The sequence below is a fragment of the Microcaecilia unicolor genome, chromosome 12 (genome assembly GCF_901765095.1).
Source record: "Microcaecilia unicolor chromosome 12, aMicUni1.1, whole genome shotgun sequence".
NCBI classification, from domain to species: Eukaryota; Metazoa; Chordata; class Amphibia; order Gymnophiona; family Siphonopidae; genus Microcaecilia; species Microcaecilia unicolor.
Genome location: NC_044042.1, coordinates 87,137,569 through 87,160,351, shown reverse-complemented (window position 1 = coordinate 87,160,351; position 22,783 = coordinate 87,137,569). Strand labels below are relative to the sequence as shown.

Sequence of the window (22,783 nt, the reverse complement as noted above, 5' to 3'; positions counted from 1 at the left end):
AACTCCACACATTATTTTGGAAATTTTACACACATTGAGATCAATTCTATCAAGTGTGCCAAAATTTAGGTGACAAAAAGCAGAACACTGAGTACAAATTCTATAATGGCATCTAAGGGCACTGATTCCATTAGAGAATACTAACGTCAGTCAGCATTTACTTGGTAACATTTAGGTACGCCCACTTACGTCATGTTAATAGCAGGAGTAAAAGCATGTGCTTAAATATAAAACTCTATAACCTATGCATATAAATGTTTGCAATGTCTATGCCCCACCTATGCACCTCTCCTTATGTACATATTCAGGCATCTCTCCCTGGGTATATACCTGTATACATACCTATGCACCTCCCCATGTGTACATACCCAAGCACCTGTCTCTGTATACATACCCTGTGTACGTACCCATACACTTCTCCCTCTGTACATACCATGTGTGCATACCCATGCACCTCTCCCTGTGTATATAACCTGTGCACACACCCGTGCTCCTCTCCCTATGTACATATCCATGCACCTCTTCCTGTGTACATATACTGTATTCATACCCATGAACCTCTCCCTGTGTACATACCCTATTTAAATCCCTTGTGCACATACCCACTCACCTCTCCCTATCGGCATACCCTGTGTACATATTCATGCCCCTTATACCCTGTAAACATACCTATGCACCTCTCCCTGTGTTCACATCCTTGTACTTCTCCCTGGGTATGTGCTCTATATGCATACCAATGCACCTCTCTCTGAGTGCGTACCCTGTGTACATACCCATGCACCTCTCCCTGGATACATATCCATGCACCTATCCCTGTGTTCCTACCCTTGCGCCTCTTCCTGGGTACACACCTTTGCATTTATATGCTATGTGACATGCATACTTATAAAATACCACTGTGTGAATGCCTCTAGTACTTACATTTAGGTGTGTAAGTGCTAGTATTGTATACTCTGAATGTGCAACCATTTAACTGGTAAGGTTATAGAATTAAGGGGGTGGGGTCAATTCTACAACTAGGCACCTCCATTTAGGCTCCCCAAGGGCTTACACATTTCCTATAGGGTCACTATAATTTGGATCCATTAAGAATTGAAAGCATTTATAGGCAGCAGGAGGAGGCTCTGGGAGTACATTATGCAGATTGTGACTGGGAGGTGTTATATAAAAACCTTTTATCTATTTCCAGTAGCTTAGTTGAGAATGGATATAAACTGCTCTATCATTGGCACCTCATGCTGGTACACCTGAAAGCTATAAATGGGAGCAGATCAGATTGGCATTGGCGTAAATGTGGGGGTCAGTAATTATCTTCACATCTGGTGGTCATGTCCCAAAGCTCAGCAAGATTGGGGACAGATAGCTGATTGGATGTCGGAGGTTTGGGGAGTTCGGGTGACCCCAACAATAGTTGTTTGCTCCATTTTGGACTCACTGAGCTGCGTATGTGTAGTCGCCATTTGACCTACCTATTTACGGTAGGTCGCCTGCTGCTGGTGTCAGCCTGGAAGCAACAGGAGGTGCCATCTCTCCTTCAGTGCAAGGCAAATTTTGTGTATCTCATGTCCGCAGGAACAGGCTAACTCAGTTTTGTAAGATATGGGAGGCCTATATAGGTTGGTTGGAGAGGTCGCCTTTGGCGTCATGAGCGTACAGGTGCCTCTCTGGGTGCATTTTTTGTACTCCCATTTCACACTGCTCACACACGGTTAGTTATGGCATGTTGTTTTCTTAGTATTGGCAAGGGGAGGGGGAGGGTGGGAGGTGGGTTGTGGGATATGGATGGCATGATGGGTATTAGCATTATGAGCCACGTACTGAAGAGAGACGTTATGTTTTCACCTGTTTACCAGTGAGGGACTGGAGTGTTTTTGTTATAAATGTTTTGTTATACTATGTTTAAAGTTTAATTAAAAAAAAAATAATAATAACTTGAAAGCATTTGCCAGCTTATGATGAAACACGTCTTGATCTGATATCTGCACATATAAAAGTCAACTTTTCAGAATGATTGGGGGCGTTCCAATCAGCACACATTCTCTAAGGAACCACCTTGTTTTAGGCAACAGTACTTCTCAGTTCTCTCCTAAAGGCAAACCTAGCCAGTCGGGTTTTCAGGATCACCACAATGAATATGCATGAGATAAATTTGTGCACAGCAGAGACCCATGTATGCAAATATGTCTAATGCATATTGATTGTGGTAATCCTGAAAACCTGACTGGTGTAAGAGGTGCCTCCAGGAGAGCGTTGACAAGTATCGTTATAGAATACCAACCAGCAGAAGAGCATTCACCAGGTTTTATGATGTGAACCTTCCCAGTAGGCATGTGCAAGGATGGAAATTGGGTGGAGCACGGGTAGAGCATGCAAATATACAGATAAATTATAGTATTCTATACATTTATGCATGTTCTGGCTACCATCTAGGCATGAGCATGAATACAAGCCATAAGGCTGGTGTAAGTGATTGAGTAGCCATATATTCTGCCATTTGTGCTAGTAATCTGTAAAGAAACTAGATAGCTACGTCTCTTTATAGAATAGGCATCTGCTTAGCCTCTTACGTTAGGCACCTATTATAGAATTAGCTTCATGAAGGAGATGGGGGTGGCGTACCACCATAGCAATAAACCATCAGCCACAAAGGTCACACAATGCAAATCCTAGCCCTGAGCTGAGTCAGGAGTTGATGAGCAGAGCAGTACTAGGAGTGAGAAAGGAAGCCAGGGCTCAGTAGCTGAGACAAGAGAGAAATCAAACCAAGAAACACACATCTTTCCTGTCACCTCTTCTTGCTGCTATGCTATTTCTTCACCGATGCAGCATAATGAGATCATTTGGTCCATCCCCACTGTCTCAGGGAGAGAGTGGGGAGTGATTGTTTTACTTTTTGTAAAAATGAGAAATAATATTTCTCTCTGCTCCTCTTTCAATTTGACACTTGACTATAAGTCCTCTCCATTATCGAGTTGCCAGAGAAGCAATTTTTAAGAGATTTTTCAGATCATTAGATCACATATGACATAACTCCCTGATGATTTATCTAGATTGTAAGCTCTTTGAGCAGGGACTGCCTTCTATGTATGGTGTACAGCGCTGCGTATGCCTTGTGGCGCTATAGAAATGATAGATAGATAGATAGATAGATAGATAGATAGATAGATAGATAGATAGATAGATAGATAGATAGATAGATAGATAGATAATCTACTCTATCGAAGGCAGGAGAGATATCAGATTGAAGTAAAACCAGCTGCTGACCTTGACTTAGATATTTTATAATTTCTAAAGACACTGTAAGTAATAATTCAATGCTGTGCAAAGACCCAAAGCCAAACTGACTGGGATGTAAACCATCCTATTTTTCCAAATATTTGGCCAATTGAATACTGACTAAGATTCAGTCCATGGAATGCTAGCTACTGGTCTACAGTTTTGTCTATAACTTCTTAACGATAGCAGTTAGAGCAATATGACCTAAAGTAGATGGATAAATCCCGGTCTACAGAATCATATTGACAAGGCAAATTAACCAGCATAAAATTTCAGAAAAAAAGGACACACATCCAGAGAACATGAACATTGAGAAAGCTTACTAATAGTAGAAGAGACCAAAGACAACGGAACTTGATCAAAAACTTTCCATAGCCTGTCACCAGTGATGTGCTGGAGCAGGCTCTCACAGGCTCGCAAGAGCCGGTTGTTAAGTTTTTAAGAATTTTGGGAGCCGGTTGTTAAAGTAGGGCCCTCTGTGGCTACTTTAACAACTGGCTCCCAAAATGTGGGCTTGGGCCCCCTGCTGAATTCTCTTTTACTTTGCTGGTGGGGATGCTGAGCCCTGCCAACCAAGTAAATAGACTACTGCTGCTCCCCACTCCTTGTTTCCAGCTCCAGGCAGCTGGCTGGGACTTCGAGCATGTGAGAGAAGTTCCAGCATGCTGCTCAGAGCAAGACGTTGGGAGTGGTGGCAGTCCATTTATTGGCTGCCAGCAAAGGTATGCCTAGCATGCCCGCACGAAGGGAGGGAGGAGAGAGAGGCAAGTGTTGCTCCCCCATCCCCCTGACCCTTCCAACTGCAGAGCTGGCTATGTCCGGAGAAAGAGCCTGTTGTTAAAAATTTACCAGCACACCCCTGCCTGTCACACACAACTACTCAAAGCCAAAAAAAGCAGAAGTTTCCCCCTAACAACGGTCCACAACTCTGCAACAAAAACGAGAAGGGGAAGACCAGTGTAGTTCCAAAACAGGGCTTTTTAGCTTGGAGAAGAGATGGCTGAGGGGAGACATTAGAGGTATATAAAATAATGAGTGGAGTGGAACAGGTGGATGTGAACAGTCTGTTCACGCTTTCCAAAAATACTAAGACTAGGGGGCATGCAATGAAACTACAGTGTAGTAAATTTAAAACAAATCGGAGAAACTTTTTCTTCACCCAACGCGTAATTAAACTCTGGAATTCGTTGCCAGAGAATGTGGTGAAGGCGGTTAGCTTGGCAGAGTTTAAAAAGGGGTTAGACGGTTTCCTAAAGGACAAGTCCATAAACCGCTACTAAATGGACTTGGGAAAAATCCACAATTCTAGGAATAACACGTATAGAATGTTTGTACGTTTGGGAAGCTTGCCAGGTGCCCTTGGCCTGGATTGGCCGCTGTCGTGGATAGGATGCTGGGCTCGATAGACCCTTGGTCTTTTCCCAGTGTGGCATTACTTATGTACTAAAAAGGTAAAATACATAAAACTATAAAATGAAAAAACACATACAGATTACTAAATATAAAACAATAATGATGATTAATAAAATATATAAATATCTGTGTAGAAAGACAGATAGAAATGTGAATTTGTAAATATATAAATAGTTCCCACAAATAAAAATAGATAGAGTTTATTGACAATTTGTTCCCACAAAATGAAACATACTCGCCACAGATGACAAAATTCAAATGTGAGAGTAAAAACCTCTAAAAGATACAGCATCTTGTTCTCAAATAGATGCTGTATTTTGCAGCAGGTAAGACATAGCTGATGTGATGCCTCAGATCTTAGTGCTCATTGCGGTTTATATGATTGCATAATGTTTCGGAAGTAGGCTAGGACTGTCCCAAATATGCATTAATGCATCAGTACAGGAGTCTTCAATCGCACTCTGTACTGTATGGGAAGCCAGTGCAGTTTCTTTAGTGTTGGCGTGATGTGATCGGATTTTGGTATTCCCGTGATCAATTGTGCGGCTGCGTTTTGGATGATCTGTAGAGCTTTCATTCAGGATGCTGGTATACCTAGAAATAGTGAGTTACAGTAGTCAATTTTAGTCAGTATTAGGCTCGGTACAATCATTTGGAAGTCATAAGGTGTGACCATGTCTTTCAACTCCCTCAATACACGTAGTTGAAAGAACGAAGCTGAAATCACACTGTCTATATGTTTTTGAATTATCAAATTGGTGTCTAGCTCACAGTAGAAATCAGCTGGCAGTAAATGCTGAGACACCCATCAGCTGATTTCTACCGTGAGCTAAAAATGCTACCGCGGCTTAGTAAAAGACCCCCCCCCCCCCCAGTAATCTGTATGTGTTTTTCATTTTATAGTTTTGGGTGTTTTACCTATTTATAATAACCAACTCATAATTTTGACATCACTTTAAATGCTTTTATTGTGGGCAATAATTTTTGTTAGATTTTTAAATTTATTTTGTTTATAAAATGTATTGCTTTGTTCATTTTTATTGCTTGCACAGCCTTCTTTTGACGGTTTATAGTTCTCTTTTTTTATATGTATATTTAGCTTTTATGTCTATGTTTTTTCTAAGTTTGAATGTTATTTTACAAAAATAATGTGACTTCTGAAGCAGGCACACATGGCGCCAAACGCAGGACTGTGTCGAGTCACTTCACTGTTGTTTTTCCAATAAACCACACTGGTCTGCCCCCTTCTCATTTTTGTTACGCACAGCTACTCTCCAACTCTTGTAGTCCCTCTTCCCTCTGCAGATTGTGTTCCCTTTATCTGCTCTTCTTCCTTTTTCCTAGATCATATCTTCTTCTCCCAGACCCCTTTCCCCATCACAGCCTTTGCTCTCTTCCTCATCCTCATAGCCTGTTTCTACTCCTCTCACACAGCTCCATTCCCAGTCTCTGTCCCCAACACCCAGCCTCTCTTCCATTTCGAGCCGCTTTCTGCTGCTTCCAGCTCTTTACAGCAGCATTCTCTCTCCCAGTCAGTAACCATTTTCCAAGTCCTTCACCTCTCCCTAGCTCCATTCTCCTCCTATAGCACCACTCCCACCTTTAGTCCCCATTACCCAGCCTCTCTTCCCCTTATAGCTCTTTTCTGCCACCTCCAGCACTTCACAGCAGCACCCCCCCCCCCAGTAATCCATTTGAATCCCCTTCACCTCTTCTCAGCCCCCTCTATTCCCCTCCCACACCTTCACCACAAGCCTCATTCCCATCACCAGCCTCTCTTCTCCTTACAGCTCCTTTTTGCCTCTTTCAGATTTTCACAGAAAAATTCTCTTCCCCTGCCAGTATCCCCTTTCAGTTCCCTTTACCCCTCCCTAGTCCTTTCTATGCCTCTTTCCACAGCTCCACTGCAAGCCTCTTTCCTAAGATTACCAGATACTTGTTCTGCACATCTGGACAGCTGAGTGGGGGTAGGTGAGGCAGGGTGGAGTTAGGCAGGGCGGGGCTTCCCATGGCAATTTTCCATCTTAAAAAATTGTAATCTTCACCTCTCTCTCTCCTCCGCCCTTCCAGTTCAGCCATCTCCACATCTCTCTTTTTTCAGCCCTTCCAGTAAGCCTAGTCATCTCCACCTCTCTCTCTCTAATCTAATCCTTGTAACCGCACTAATCCTAGCAAGAGGTTCAAGGTGGTTCACATCATACAAAAATACATCAAAATCGGCAGAATAAAATATAAAAATCCTAAAATCTATCAAGCAGAAAAGTTTTCAGCTTCCTTCGCAATTGCATATAATTTACTCCTAATTGAATATAAGAAGGAAGTTTTATTCTAGATAGCAGAAGTCAGAAAGGGAACATAGCATCAAACTGACATTTAAAACATATGCCATTAAATGCTGAAAAGTTCAATAAAAGGCTATCTCATACCCAAGAAGAATTCTAAAATGAATGTGAAAAAAAATTGAATGGGAAATTCTGAAGTACTACCATACAGTATGTGAAAAATCAGACAATTTTTAAAACAATGCATGCTTTCAAAGGAAGCCAGTGAAGTCTCTTCAAGTAATCAGAAATACTTTCGTAGTTTTTCAAGTGACAAATTAATCACACCACTGTGTTTTGTATTAGTTGCAATTTCTACAACAACTTAGCATTCGCTTCAACATAAAGAGAATTACTACAGTCCAAGTGCGACAACACCAATATTTGAACTAATAATGCAAAGTGAGATTCATAAAAACAGGGTCTGATCAACCCTAACCGTTGCATATGATAAAATATTCTTCTCCATAAATTATTAATTTGTGATCAAAGGTGAGTGAGGAGTCCAGAGTAAATCCTAGATTCCTGGACTCTCTTTCTACCTTTAAAGTTTTCCTACTGACCAGCAATATTTGTGAGGGAACAGCCATAAAAGAATTACAAAACCAGAGTATTTTAGTCTTGTCTGGATTTAACTTAAGCATATTCTCAGAGGCCCATTATTGAATTTTTCCCATACTACTACTACTACTAATAGCATTTATATAGCGCTACCAGACGCACGCAGCGCTGTACATTTGACATAGAGAGACAGTCCCTGCTCAAAGAGCTTACAATCTAGGTAACACAAACAGACAAGACATTACGAGGAGAAACCCTAACAAAAGTATCATCCAAGGTGTTACATACTGGTACTAGCATCAGAATATCATCTGCATAGGAAAACAAACATTCTCCATCCATAAGTGAAATAGTACCCAAAGAACTCATTAAAAAATAATATAACACAGGTGACAGTGGGGAGACCTGAGTTCCTCCATACCTCACTACCTTTCCAGATGATATAACATCAATTAAGTAAAAACTCCCTAAACCAGTTCAAGACTGGGCCAACCAGACCAAATTGACTCAATTTCATTAATAACAATCTATGATCGACTGAGTCGAATGCAGCTGAAATATCATATTGAAGGAGGAGGCATCTGTTTACCCCTGCACAGATAACTTCTGACTTCAGTTATCAGGGTCAGTAGGAGGAATTTCATACTGTATTGAGGCCTAAAACCAAACTGTGATGAATGAAGGCATGAATGTTTTTCTATATATTGGTAAACGTATAAACCAGGACCTTAGCCACCAAAATATAAACTCAAGTCTCAGCTATCACCAATGCACCGTTTCACTGTTTGGTACACATGATGTAATGTACACATTATATTAAGTATAAAGGGAACCCTCAGATATTTTTCCACTTCTCATGCAGTCAATAATGCTGCTATGAAGTGGTATAGCATTTCTTTCATCGGGTCTCCCCAAAGTGTTTGCGGAAGACTTTTTTTCTTTCTGTTATTTTTTTTGGCTTCCCAACACCACAGTGCTACAAACTTTCAATCTTTGAAACAAATGTGCTAGGTGAAAAGCTGAGTACTTATCAGTCTCGTTGGAATTCTATATATTGGGACAATTGCTTACTAACAAATGTCTCCAGTAATTTAGTAAATACAGGAATCCCTGCAATCGGTCTGAAACTAGAAGTAACTCTGAGATTTAGGTATAAGAGTGAGTGCTATTTGACCCAACTCTAGGGTCAGATAGCACTCACCCATCTCTCCCCCTTCCCCCCCCCCCCCCCACACTTCTAGTCCAGCCATCTCCAATTCCCTCTCTCCTCTCTCTTCCAGTCCAGCCATTTTTATCTCTCTCTCTCTCTCTGCTCCTTTCTTCCAGCACCTCAATCATCACCTCTCTCCTCCCGTTCTAGTTCAGCCATTTCCACCTTTCTCTCCTTTGTTCTTCCACTAAGCCATCTCCACCTCTCTCTCTCTTTCCTCCCCCCATCCAGCCCAGTCATCTCCATCTCTCTCTCTACTTCCCGAACCAGTCTAGCACTTGCACCTCCTCTCTCTTCCCCCTTCTTGCCCAGCATTCTCTCCCCACCCCATCCTTCAAACCTCCTTTTGCAGCTCCCAGCACCTTTCCTCTGGTGTCAGCATTATACAGTGTGTGATACAGAACCTCCACGCAAGTATGCTGTCCATGTCTATCAGGTCCTGCCCCCTCTGATGTACACTTCCTGTTGCCATAGGGGCGGGACCCCCAGCAATGCACAGTGTACTTGAGTGGGGGCTGTAAATCATGCTGTTGTATTTTGTAATGCTGAAACTGGAAGGAAGGAGCTGAGAGGGGAGGGGCTGATATCGGAAAGAGGTGGAGATGCTGAACCACATAAGGGCAGGGCAATGGCAAACTACCAATAAGGCACCTCTGCCTCCCTTATTAAAATCAGGGACAGAAGGTTGCAAACAAGGAGGGGACAGGGGTCTGAAATTGGGGACGGCTGGTATCCCTACTCTTTCCCCATCAGACTCTCTTTCCCTTATAGCTCTTTTCTGCCACCTCCAGCACTTCATAGCAGCATTCTCTTTCCCTGCCAATATCTCTCTTTCTTCTTTCAATCCCCTTCACCCCTTCCTAGCCCCCTCTATTCTTCTCTTCACAGCTGTATTCTCAGTCTGTCCCCATCACCCAGCCTCTCTTCCCCTTACATCTTTCTGTCTCTTCCAACTCTTCAAAAAAGTATTTTCTTCTCTTTCATGTAACCCTTTCAGTTTTCTTCACCCCTTCCTAGCCCCATCTATTCTTCTCCCAGTACTCCTATGGCTTTTTTTTTTTTACCTAATTGCTAAATGTATTACTTTGGACTCATATAAAATTGTCATGCTAATAAAGTTATATGATTTAGGGGCTCATTTTCAAGGAACTTAGACTTACTAAGTTCCATATGTTCCTGTGTAACTTTGTAAGTCTAAGTACTTTGAAAATATGCCTCTATGTCTTCTTTCCTTTTCTCAGTGTCTAACTGCTGTTCTTCCCTTCCCAACTGGCAACTGTGGCTACAGCAGTTCCCTCCTCTCCCTGCAGCCCATCAGTCAGACACAGCGAGCCAATGGGCTGCAAGAGGAGGCAGAAGCAGTAACTGGGATCCAAAAACACTTTCTTTCTGCCTTCCTCTTCTGATCTGCAGCATGGAGCTTACTGCTTTACATTTAATAAAGTACAGAATAGAATGTTGGGGGGGGGGGGGGGGGGTCAGGCATCCACAGCCCTGGTGCCCATAACTGCACACATTACACCCTATGAAGTTAGAAGGAAGCACAATATAATTTTTGAAAAGAGCACCAGCAGTTAATCGAGAGATTGTAATCATACCCTGGCTTGTTAAAGTGATGGCATATGCAAAACGAACCCATTTGGTGAAATTACTCCATAAAAAAAAATATCTTCAGTACAAACGCATCAAAATCATTTATATAACAGGGGATAGCACTAATGACACAGCACCAGGTAGAACAGCCATAGATGAAGCAGTATGTTTGGAAAGGATCTGAGGCCTTGCAATAGTACCAGAGCCAGAGTGCCAGACATGCCAGAGACTACTCAGAGTTTCTAGGCAACCATTGTGCTTTTGATTACTCAGAGCTCCCCAACCTCACTGCTGCTCCTGGCAACTCAACAGCAAGAACTGAGGGCTATGTTGTCATGTGGCGGCTGTGCTGCAACTCCTGTTCCACCAGGTATCAACTCAGGAAGACGGAGAGAAGGATGTACTTTATAGAGGATATGCAAATACATATATAATTCCTCTTCAATTAAACTATTGATTGGCTGCAGACGATGATGACTTTTAGGACTGATGATACTCTGAAAGCAATCACGTGACCTTCCTGGCCAGTGAACCTTCAATCCATTTGGCTTTCTGGGCCAGAGCAAGATTAACATTTGTAAAAAGGACACACAGGCGACCTCATAGCACTCTGCTGACTTGCCTCTGGAACTCGACCGCTCCCACTATCCCCCACACAGGAGACCTCCTCTGGAGACTGATGCCTTTTCCACTCGGCTTCACTTTGAGTTCTCTAGTCCCCCAGAACCCGCCTGTAGTCAGTAGGCCTTTCTGCACACTTCGCTGGGGATAAAATTATTGCCTGGGTCCCACCAACCCTCTGCTCTTCCCTTGGTTTCAACTTCCAGACACTGTTATTCAACGGTCAAGGGGTAGCAGGGATTCTCTGATGTCCTTGTCTTCAGGGGGTTATTCAACCACAAGGATCCATCTGGGATAGTGCCCTTTGTAACTCCCCCACAGGAGTGCTCTGGTGTGCAATGGCCCTCTAGTGGCTCCGGCCCGGCCTCACCAGCCTTTTGCCTCAGGGAACCACCTTGAAACCAGACTTCTCTGTGACTGCATTGACTCAGGCCTCTAGGTTTGGTCCTCCCCTTTCCCTCAGGGTGACCTCTTCCTTAACCTGCAGTCCTGGCCCGGCCTCCCCGCTGTATCACCTGGTAACCGACCCCACCTTACCAGTTCTTCTGGTGGGGCCCCCAGGTCATCTTTCTCTGGAAGATAGCCCAGCTTCCTCTGCTTGCAAAAATATGCAAATTAGCTGGTTGCATGTAAATTCAGTTTATTAGCTAGGTTACAGTCTTGTGGGCCTGGCTTGCCCACTATTAATCTGTTACTGCGATTCACCCCCCTGAGACCATTTACTGGGGACATCTGGGTCTCAGGGTATAACAGCCTCCTCCCCTGGATAGGACCTTCTTTATTCACATTAACCTTACGGTCCTATCCTCCACCCCCACGGCTGTTAGTTCTGTCTCAGTAGCAATTGTGCATAACAATCATATCCATTGCCTGGCCCCCACCAGGTAAGTACCTCTTTGCCCTTTGGAGGGAATCTTCTCCTGATCTCTCTCTTGAGCTCTACTTCCGCCAGCCTCTTTCTTCAGTCCCTGGCTTATAATTCTCCAGTTCTGGGTGTTGCAGGTCCCCCCCCATCTTCTCTCCTCTCCCTTGGCTAGAGGATGCTTTTTATAGGGTGCCCAATAATCCACTCCACCTTTCTTTAGGCCTCTCCCCCTGCTTCCAGAAAGGTCCGCACCCAGAACTTTCTCCACCTATCCAGCTTCCACTCAGAGAGTCCCCCTGGTGGCCTCCCCGGGAACTACAAGTCCTATGCCAGGAGCACCCCCTAGCTGTTCCTTCTGGTCACTACCATGGACTATACTCTTTGGCTCCCTCTAGGGGCCAGATCAGGACATTTTAGGTTTTCAATGGGAGAGCGCCCTCTGGCGGCCTCCTCATGTAAGGGCAGACACTGTGGTTATCACACATTATACATTTCTTGGCCCTACCATGAACCCCCTTTACTTCTTTTAACAGCTCTTGCCCCTTCCCCCCCCCCCCCCCCCCAGTCACATTTACTCTTCTCCTGCTCTACTCTTCCCTCCTCCCAGGATCTTCATTCATGGCCTTCCACCCACATTTCACTTCTCCAGAAATTGCAGGCCCTAGGTCTTGGTGTAATGCCCATAGCAGCTTGTGAGTGAGCATGGGGACTATTTATTTATTATCTCATTTATACCCCACATTTTCCCAACTGCGTCAGGCCCAATGTGGCTTACATCACACTGCAAAGGCGGACGCCAATGCAGTAAATTAAGCTAATACATCATGAAACCTACATAAGAAACAAAGGAGAGGATGGGGAAGAAACGAAAGGAACAGGGAAATCAGGGGAGAGAAGGGAAGGGAGGATGTGTCCATGTTGAGTCCTTGGGGTAAGCTTTTCCAAATAACAAAGTCTTTAGAGATTTTCTGAAATTTAGATGGTTGTGAATGGTTTTTATAGCTTTTGGCAAGGAATTCCATAATTGTGAGCTGATGAAGGAGAAGGATGAAGCATATGTGGATATATACTTAAGCCCGTTGCAGGTTGGATAATGAAGGTTAAGGTATGAACGGGATAGTCTTAATGTTGACTATGCAAGCACATGCTTCGAGATCAATGAACAGAGGACCAGGGAAGCTGGACAAGTCATTTTCACTCTCCAATGCCAGAGATGCCAAGGGCTGATTGTAAATTTATACCTCAGACACATTGTTTGCAAATCTCACTCTTTGGGGCAAAGTTTTACACATGAAAAAAACATCACAAATGCAAAAAAATAAAGAAAATTATGTATAGCTTTCTTTGGTACTTCTGAAAGGATATAGACAGACTGGAGGAAGTGTTAGGATAGCTTTCAAAGGAGTTTCCTCAAGTAACGAAATAGTAGCTGGGTAAATTCCCCAGGCTGTAAACTTCCCTTCACTTAGTATGTAGAAAAGTACATTCCTATCAATGGATTTCTTCACTCCAGACCATGTTTTCAAAGGAAACTATTTTTATGAAACTGTTCCCCAAGAGACACAGGATGCAGGCACTCTTGCTCTTTGGAAATACATATGCGTCAGGGGCGTATCTGGACTCCGGCGGTAGGGGGGGCCAGAGCCAGAGGGAGGGGGCACATTTTAGCCCCCCCCCCGCCGCCGCCGAGCCCCCACCGCCGAGCCCCCACCGCCACCAATGACTCTCTCCACCCCCCTCCCGCCGCCAACCCTCCCCCGCTGCCGTTCTTACTTTTGCTGGCGGGGGACCCCAACCCCCGCCAGCCGAGGTCTGCTTCCACCTGCCCTGCCGTAAAAACTTCTTCTTCAGCCGGCGGGGGACCCCAAACCCCCGCCAGCCGCCCCGCGGTGTTTAAAATTCATCTTCGGCCTCCGTGGCCGTGCTGCTGTGATAGGCGCTGTTGAAATCCACTTCGGAGTCTGACGTCGTTGTACGTGCTGCGACGTCAGACTCCGAAGTGGATTTCAACAGCGCCTATCACAGCAGCACGGCCACGGAGGCCGAAGATGAATTTTAAACACCGCGGGGCGGCTGGTGGGGGTTTGGGGTCCCCCGCCGGCTGAAGAAGAAGTTTTTGCGGCAGGTGGAAGCAGACCTCGGCTGGCGGGGGTTGGGGTCCCCCGCCAGCAAAAGTAAGCAATGGCAGCGGGGGAGGGTTGATGGCGGTAGGGGGGTCCAGGGCAAAATCTGCGGGGGCCCAGGCCCCTGAGGCCCCACGCAGATACGCCCCTGATATGCGTACACATACACACAAACGCATACACTCTCTTGCTCTTCTGTCATACACACACAGGCACATGCATGCACTCTCAGTGTTCAGAAACATTCATAAATGCTTTCATTCTTCAGAAACACTCTCTTACTTTTCAGATACATATGTGCAATGCACTGTCACTCTTCAGGCACATACATGCACAGGCATGCCCGCTATCCCTTTTCAGATAGACAGACATACACTTTCCAGTGGCGTAGGAAGGGGGGGCGGTCCGCCCCGGGTGCATGCCGCTGAGGGGTGTCGGCTCCGCACTGGTGCACTGCCCTCTCTGTTCCGGGACAGAGAGAGCAGTGAACCAGTGCGGAGCCGACACACCCCAGCAACGTGCAGTCGGGGCGGATCGGCCCTCCCGCCCATCCCTCGCCACAGGTCTGCGCTCCGGGGGGGGGGGAGGTATGCACCCCGGGGGGGGGGGGGGTGCGCAGTGGCGACCCGCCCTGGGTGTCAGCTCCCCTCACTACGGCTCTGACACTTTCCCTTCTGATGCTGTCCTGGTGTCTGCTGTTCATATATACATTCAGTCCCCCATCAGCTCTGCCAACCATCAACCATTTTGACTACTGTAACGCTTTGTTATTGGGTTGTCCAGCATGCCTATTACAGTCCCTGCAGTGGCACAAAATGTGGCAGCATAGTTACTTACAGGAGTTGCTCGTTACTAATATTTCACCAATTTTAAAAGCGCTCCACTGGCTCCCAGTTAAATGGTGCATTCAATTTAAAGTTTTGGTATCGATTTTCAAAATATTAAATGCACTTGCATCAACATTATGAATCTACTAACCAACTCATATCGTTGATGCAAGTGCATTTAATCTAATTCTATCAGTTTAAATATCTCTCGCTCCTCTATATTTTATATAGCAGGACCGATGTTATGAATATTACAGAATGACACGGGGACAGGGTGGGGATAGGGACAGATACCGCGGGGACGGAGGGGGGGGGGATGGGGACAGAGCCCTCTGGGAAGGGGATGAACTTTGTCCCCGTGTCATTCTCTACTTTGAAGCCTGTTAATGAACTGGAGATTTTTTTTATTTTTGAGCGAATCACACGATATTTTGATTTTTTTGGAAAAACAAGCAAACATGCTGGCCACAATTGGCAAAATTTGAATGGAGGATCCTGTACATTCCTGCTACCAGCACATCTTATGAGAAGACATCTTCTATTGCAAGAGGGACTGTGGAACACAGGAGAGCTAGACTGAATCCTGACATTGTTGATGACTTCTTCATTCACAGATTAAAAAATCATAACAGTGCTTTATAAGGCATATTTCTCCCCTGCTAGGGCATACAGAACAGGTTGTATTTTGTACCCCTGGACATTTTAACAGGGTGGATTCTTTGGGGTAGTAGAAGTCAGCTATTGTTGGGGATGGAAGAGGTGGTGGTTGGGGTTATTATTTTATTTTGCACATTTATACCCCACTTTTTCCCACAGTTTTGCAGGCACAAAGTGGCTTACAATGTACTGATGAGGCTAACGCCAGACCAGTTGTTATACAATTACAATCAAATTAGATAGGATAGAAGGAATAGGGTAAAAAAAGAAAAAGGGAAAATTAAAGAGTCTAAAATGGTCCACGGATATGTTATTAGGAAGGACTTTAGGTTATATGTTGAATCCTTAAAGAAGGCTTTCCGAGATAGGCTGGTCCTAGGTAGATTCCCAATGCTGAGACGTTGCTCATTGTTACTGTTGTTTTCTATTTGTGATTTATAAACAACAGTTGCACAGGATATTGTTCATTTTTATACTTTAATAAAAACATTCAAATATAAAGTCTTAAGTGTTCGAGGCTTCTGTAGATGAGCCCATGGAGATGGGGCGGGGATGGGGACAGAACCTGCGGGGATGGGGCAGGGACGGAGACAGGGCCCGCGGGGCCTGGACGGGGACAGAGACAGAACCTGCGGGGTTGGAGACAGTACCCATGGGAATGGGGCAGGGACGAGGACAAACTTTGTCCCTGTGTCATTTTCTAGTGGACATCCAGAAAGACGACAGTTTTACTGCAATTTTGTAAACATCTAAAAGCTTACTTTGGAGACACAAGTGATTGTTTTATTTATGTCATTATATTTGGATGATCTAAGATTTAATTTTATCATATTTTTTGTTTGCTTTAATAATTGAGTATGTTTTATTTTGAACACTGCTGAGAACTGTCGAATGAACAGTTTATAAATATTTTAAAGAAATAAAACTAAATCACGTAAAATTCTTACATTTGCAGGCAGCTAATTTTCTCAGTCTACAGTAGCAGACTTCTCCCATTTTCCCCATTCGTTCTACATTCCTACTTCTCAGCAACCCTCACACCAGGACACACACTCACCGGTTCCACCAGATCTCTCCAAGGAGCCTTGCAAAGCTCAGCCTCCCCCATAGAAGATGCATTGCACAGAAACTTCCCCCTAGCTCACACACTCCTTCTTGTGGCTAATGTACTCATCTCATCCATTGCCTGGATCCTACGTGGAAGCTTACAAAGCAGGTTCACTCAGGTAGGACGGAGGACTGGAGAACTATTGAGGGTAAAACTCTCAGAAATATCCACTTTTTTGCCATCCTTTGGCTACAAATCTGTAGAATCCTGAGAAATCTAGACAATTGGCAGTCCTTGAGTCCTCCTGACCACATCTGACAGGGCCCCTGTACATAGTTAGGCCCTAGATACATGCTTACTTTGCCCTTGTCTTAAGCTGGTCCTGCCACCCTTGTGATTCACTGATCTGGCTTTGTGATCTCCAAATCTGGCAGGGTGCATGTAAATCACAGTAGTTTCTGTAAGTTACAAATGTAAGCTGCAGCCCTGTCCATGCTCCACCCATGTGAACCCCCCCCCCCCCCTGCAGTGGTAAACGCTGAGATGCCCATAGGAATATAATGGGCATCTCAGTGTTTACTGCCAGCTAATTTCTACCGTAAGCTAAAAACGCTACCGTGACTTAGTAAAAGACCCCCCCCCCCCCCCCCATCAAGAGATTCTGCAGATGCTTTAGACTTATTGGGAGTAATTGTATAAAGCAGTGCTTCCCAAACCTGTCCTGGAGGCCCCCCCCCCCCAACCAGCCAGCTTTTCTACAATGAATATGCATGAGAGAAATATACATGCAACATTGAGGGGCATTTTCGAACGGGGCCAGCCATCTCTAAGGGCGCCCATTTCCAAGGATGGTGCCGCGAAGGGGCGGGGCCAACCGTATTTTCGAACGATATGGCCGGCCATCTTTTGTTTCGATAATACGGTTGGGGTCGGCCAAATGTCAGAGATGACCGGCCTCGGTTTTTGCCGATAATGGAAACCGAGGCCGGCCATCTCAAACCCGGCCAAATTCAAGGCATTTGGTCGTGGAAGGAGCCAGCATTTGTAGTGCACTGGTCCCCCTGACATGCCAGGACACCAACCGGGCACCCTAGGGGGCACTTCTAAAAATTTAAAAAACAAATAGCTCCCAGGTGCATAGCTCCCTTACCTTGCATACTGAGCCCCCCAAATCCCCCCAAAACCCACTCCAACAACTCTACACCACTACCATAGCCCTTATGGGTGAAGAGGGGCACCTACATGTGGGTACAGTAGGTTTTGCGGGGGGGTTGGAGGGCTCCCATTTACACCACAAGTGTAACAGCTGGGGGGGGGAGGTGGGCCTGGGTCCACCTGCCTGAAGTGCACTGCACCCACTAAAAACTGCTCCAGGGACCAGCATACTGCGGTCAGGGAGCTGGGTATGACATTTGAGGCTGGCATAGAGGCTGGCAAAAAAAGTTTTTAAAGTTCTATTTTGAGGGTGGGAGGGGGTTAGTGACCACTGGGGGAGTCAGGGGAGGTCACCCCTGATTCCCTCCGGTGGTCATCTGGTCAGTTCGGGCACTTTTTTGGGACTTGGACCTGAAAAAAAAGGGACCAAATAAAGTCGGCCAAATGCTCGTCAGGGCCAGCTTTCTTTTTTCCATTATCGGGCGAAGCCAGCCATCTCGTACCACGCCCCTGTCCCGCCTTCTGTACCCTGCCGACATGCCCCCTTGAAGTTTGGCCGGCTCCGCGATGGACTGCAGTTGAGGCCAGCCAAAATCAGCTTTCGATTATGCTGATTTTGCCGGCCTTGAGAGATGGCCGGCCATCTCCCGATTTGTGTCGGAAGATGGCCGGCCTTCTCTTTCGAAAATAAGCTGGATTATGTTTCCAATTGCTAGGGACAGGCAGGTTCCCTGGAGTCCTCCAGTGCTTGCCTATCCCTCACTATTGAATAGTGAAACAGCACCCTCTACTGGCAGGACTATAGGTGGAGGACTCCTGCTCGGCTTAGAGGGAACAGTGATGTCCACATATGAGCAAGTCTATAATAGGACAGCCCTGTTTACATGCCTTTTTCAGTAGTAGCTCAAGGTGAGTTACATTCAGATACACTGGGGATTTGGGTATTTCTCTGTCCCTGGAGGGCTCACAATCTAATTTTGTAGCCAGAAGGATGCTTGGGTGCATAAAGAGAGGCATGACCAGCAGGAAAAATGAGGTGATAGTGCCGTTGTATAAGTCTCTGGTGAGGCCTCATTTGGAGTACTGCGTGCAGTTCTGGAGACCGCACCTACAGAAAGATATAAACAGGATGGAGTCGGTCCAGAAGGCAGCTACGAAATTAGTAAGCGGTCTTGAATGCAAAAATTATAGGGACAGGCTTATGAACCTCAACATGTATATGCTGGAAGAGAGGAGGGAGAGAGGAGACATGATAGAAACGTTTAAATATCTCAAAGGCATTTATGTACAGGAAGAGAACCTTTTCCAAATGAAGGAGAGCTCTGGAATGAGATGGCATACAACAAAGTAGAGAGGGAATAGGAAGTATTTCACAGAAAGGGTGGTGGAGGCGTGGAATGGCCTCCTGGTGGAGGTGGTGGAGTCGAGGACTGTTTCAGAGTTTAAAAAGGCATGGGATAAGCATGTGGGATCGCTTAGGAACAGGAAGAATTAGGGGAAAAATGTCAGGAAGTATTTTTTCACGGAGAGGGTGGTGGATGCTTGGAATGCCCTCCCGCAGGAGGTGGTGGAGAGGAAAACGGTAACGGAATTCAAACATGCGTGGGATAAACATAAAGGAATCCTGTGCAGAAGGAAGGGATCCTCAGGAGTTTAGCCTTGAATGGGTGGCAGAGACGGTTGGGAGGCGGGGCTAGTGCTGGGCAGACTTATACGGTCTGTGCCAGGGCTGGTGGTTGGGAGGCGGGGCTAGTGCTGGGCAGACTTATATGGTCTGTGCCAGGGCTGGTGATTGGGAGGCGGGGATAGTGCTGGGTAGACTTATACGGTCTGTGCCCTGAAAAAGACAGGTACAAATCAAGGTAAGGTATACACAAAAAACTAGCACATATGAGTTTATCTTGTTGGGCAGACTGGATGGACCGTGCAGGTCTTTTTCTGCCGTCATCTACTATGTTACTATGTTACTATGGATGAGTCATATGGCCTTTATCTGCCATCATGTTTCTATGTACCTGAGGTAATGGAGGCAAAGTGATTTGCCCAAGATCACAAGGAGCAGCAGTGGGATTTGAACCAGCCACCACTGATGCTTTAACTACTACTAGGCTCATCCTCCACTTCGTACAGTTTACTATCACTTTCACAAGTAAGTGGTAGCAAAGTGACTAAGCATTATTCTGTAAGAATGTGTGTAAGAGGGAAAGCGTGTAAATGCAGGTGGGGGGGGGGGGAGGTTCACAACGGTGGAGCATGGACAGGTCTGCAGCTTACATTTGTAACTTACAGAAACTACTGTGATTTATATGCACCCTGCCAGATTTACTGCCCACATTCACGCTAGGTCTCTGGCTGGTGTAATTGAGGCAGTGGCATAGCAAGGAGGGCTGCCACCCAGGGCGGTTCGCCGTTGCACCCCCCCCCCCCCGGGTGCAGCACGATGACACCCCCCCTCGGCGCATCAACCCCCCCCCCCCCCCGACCCAGTGCCTAGCCTCCTCAGCTGCCTCCAACCAGCTCCCGCACCCTACCTTTAAAAAAATTTCGGAAGCCATGGAGAGGTGAGGTGTAGCACCTCGCGCCTGCATGTAAAAAAAGCATGGATCGTCATCGGGCCTTCCCTCACGCTGTCTGTCCCGTCCTTGCGGAAATAGGAAGTTGCGTCAGCGGAGGGTGGGACAGACAGCGTGAGGGAAAGCCCGATGACGATCCACGCTTTTTTTACATGCAGGCACGAGGCGCTGCGCCTCGCCTCTCCATGGCTTCCGAAATCTTTTTAAAGGTAGGGTGCGGGAGCTGGTTGGAGGGAGCTGAGGAGGCTAGGCACTGGGTCGGGGGGGGGGGGTAATGATGTGCCGAGGGGGGGTGTCATCATGCTGCACCCGGGGGGGAGCTGGCGGGGAGCACCCCCCCCCCCCCCCCCGAGCTGACACCCGGGGCGGACCGCCCCTCCCGCCCCCCCCCTTGCTACGCCACCGAATTGAGGATGTTTTAGGTGCATTAATGCTGATTTACACTAGAATTCTATAACAGAATCTTGGTGCCCAGATGCCATTCTAGAATAGGGTCTGGCCATGCCACACCAGGGCACTTAAAAGTTGGCCCTCACTTATAAAACTGCCCCCCCCCCCCCCAATGCCTCTCCTAAACATACAGAATAGCTAACCAGATCAAATTAGGGCACTGGCTTAGCAGTCTAATATAGCTGCTAACTGGATAACCTCCTAAGCTGTGCTGTAGCTGCTCCAGCACTGTCCCCATAGTGCTGAGGTGGTCAGTGGAGTATTTATTTATTTAGCTTTTGCTCACATCTTTTTCAGTAGTAGCTCAAGATGAGTTACATTCAGGTACTCTGGATATTTCTCTGTCCCAGGAGGGCTCACAATCTAAGTTTGTAGCTGAGGCAATGGAGGGTTAAGTGACTTGCCCAAGATCACAAGGAGCAGCAGCGGGATTTGAACTGGCCACCTCAGGATTACAAGATGGGTGCTCTAACCACTAGGCCACTCAACAACATTCCATGTAGAATCTCAAATAGTAGCAACGTTCGATGTTCTGTTCGACAGCACTAACCACTAGGCTACTCCTCCACTCCAGTTAGTGCCACTGCATAGTCTGGCCAGCAGCATCTGCTAAATGGGTAAGTGTCTTTGAATATCGGCTGGTTTATTTTCAGGTCTTTTTTTAAATTGAGAAGAGACCAAATCTTCTTATGTTATTCCAAAAAATAATCAAACCGCTCTAGTAGACCACCTATGTAATTAGTGATACACACACATGACAGCACAGATGTTGTCTAAATTGGCAACTTCCACGCCCTTCACGTTCCAGGTGAGCTGCCCTGCTGTACCTCGCTTTTAACCACTCAGATTACATTCCTTTTGAGTCTTATAGCAAAGCATTTATAAGAAATAGAAGGGAAAAGGGTTTCCAAAAGGGGTGGAAACATTTCCTGAGAGGTTCTGCACCCAGGGGATCTCCTGTTTTCCCAACTGGTTCTGGAAACAAAGCAACACAGAATATAACAGCTCATCCGATCTGCCCTATTTCCTTTCTGTGTCTGAAGACCTCAGTTGATCTCTGATTTTCTCTTTACTTCTCCTGTAAGTATGCAAGGCTTTCTTGAATTCTATTTGTGTAATATGCCTGCACAGGGAGGCCATTTAATAAATCTATCAGCCCTCCTGTGAAGAAATATTTTCTTGATGTTATTCCTGAGTCTGTTCCTCTATTCCTCTCATATTATAATCGCTTGCTCTCAACACCAGGTTTGTTTCTTGTACCTTTGAGGTATTTGAATGCCTCTATTAAAATGCTTATCACACAGCTAGCAAAGCAAAGACCATCAATGACCTTGGCTGACCTCTCTGCACTTCAAGGCAGGCTTTAGCAGGTCTTGCTTCCCTTCTCACTTGTCACTTGCTTTCTATGTTTAAAAAGAGGTGCGAAAAACTCTTTAGCAGAGCCCGCTCGGTGCAAGGCGAAGGAGGAAAGAAAGCAGCTGCAAATCCCCTCCGGGCTATTGACTACAGTATAATGAATCCCTGGATGAGGCAAAGCCCCGAACAAAACAACCAGCTCCTTTTGCAGCAAGGTAGCAAACGCAAGGAACTTTATTCTAAATGTTTGTTCCTTTTTCAGAAGCACAAAAGTTGGATTCCCGGGTGCCAGACACCAGCAATTAAAATCTCTCTTCCTCTTATCTTTGGCCAGATGCCATCTGATCCTCGTCCTAGGGCTTAGCAAATTCTCTTAAAGCAACCCCGCGTTTAAAAGGCTGGGGAGGGGGCGTTGAATGAAATGGAGTTAAAGACTTACGTGTCCCGTCGAATCTGGTGGCGATGGTGTCGAGGAAGGTATTCTGAGGTGCCAGCAGCCCTTTCATCACAGGCATGATGCCTCCGCTTCAATTAAACCATTAGGGCAGCCAAATATCCCCAGAAGGCTGCTGTTAGCAGCAGAGGAGGTGAGATCGGGCTCTGGCCAGCACATGCCGGGCTTCAGTCCCACAGCTTCGGGCTTCTTTCCACTTAATCAATGCAGTTTTACATTTTCGGTTCAGCCTGTGCATGCTTCTTCTCTCAGGGCTGCTTTTATTGATGGTAACTATGCC

General features: G+C 45.9%; 1 protein-coding gene across 1 annotated transcript in view; it reads right to left on the bottom strand.

Annotated features, from left to right (window-relative positions):
* The window catches only part of KCNH4 (potassium voltage-gated channel subfamily H member 4), a 325,608-nt gene extending 303,044 nt beyond the window's left edge, over positions 1–22,564 (bottom strand). The window contains exon 1 of the mRNA XM_030220488.1: positions 22,489–22,564. Within this exon, the coding sequence (XP_030076348.1) occupies positions 22,489–22,564 (76 nt within the window). The remainder of the gene's footprint in view (positions 1–22,488) is intronic.
* Between the last annotated feature and the right edge of the window lie 219 nt (positions 22,565–22,783).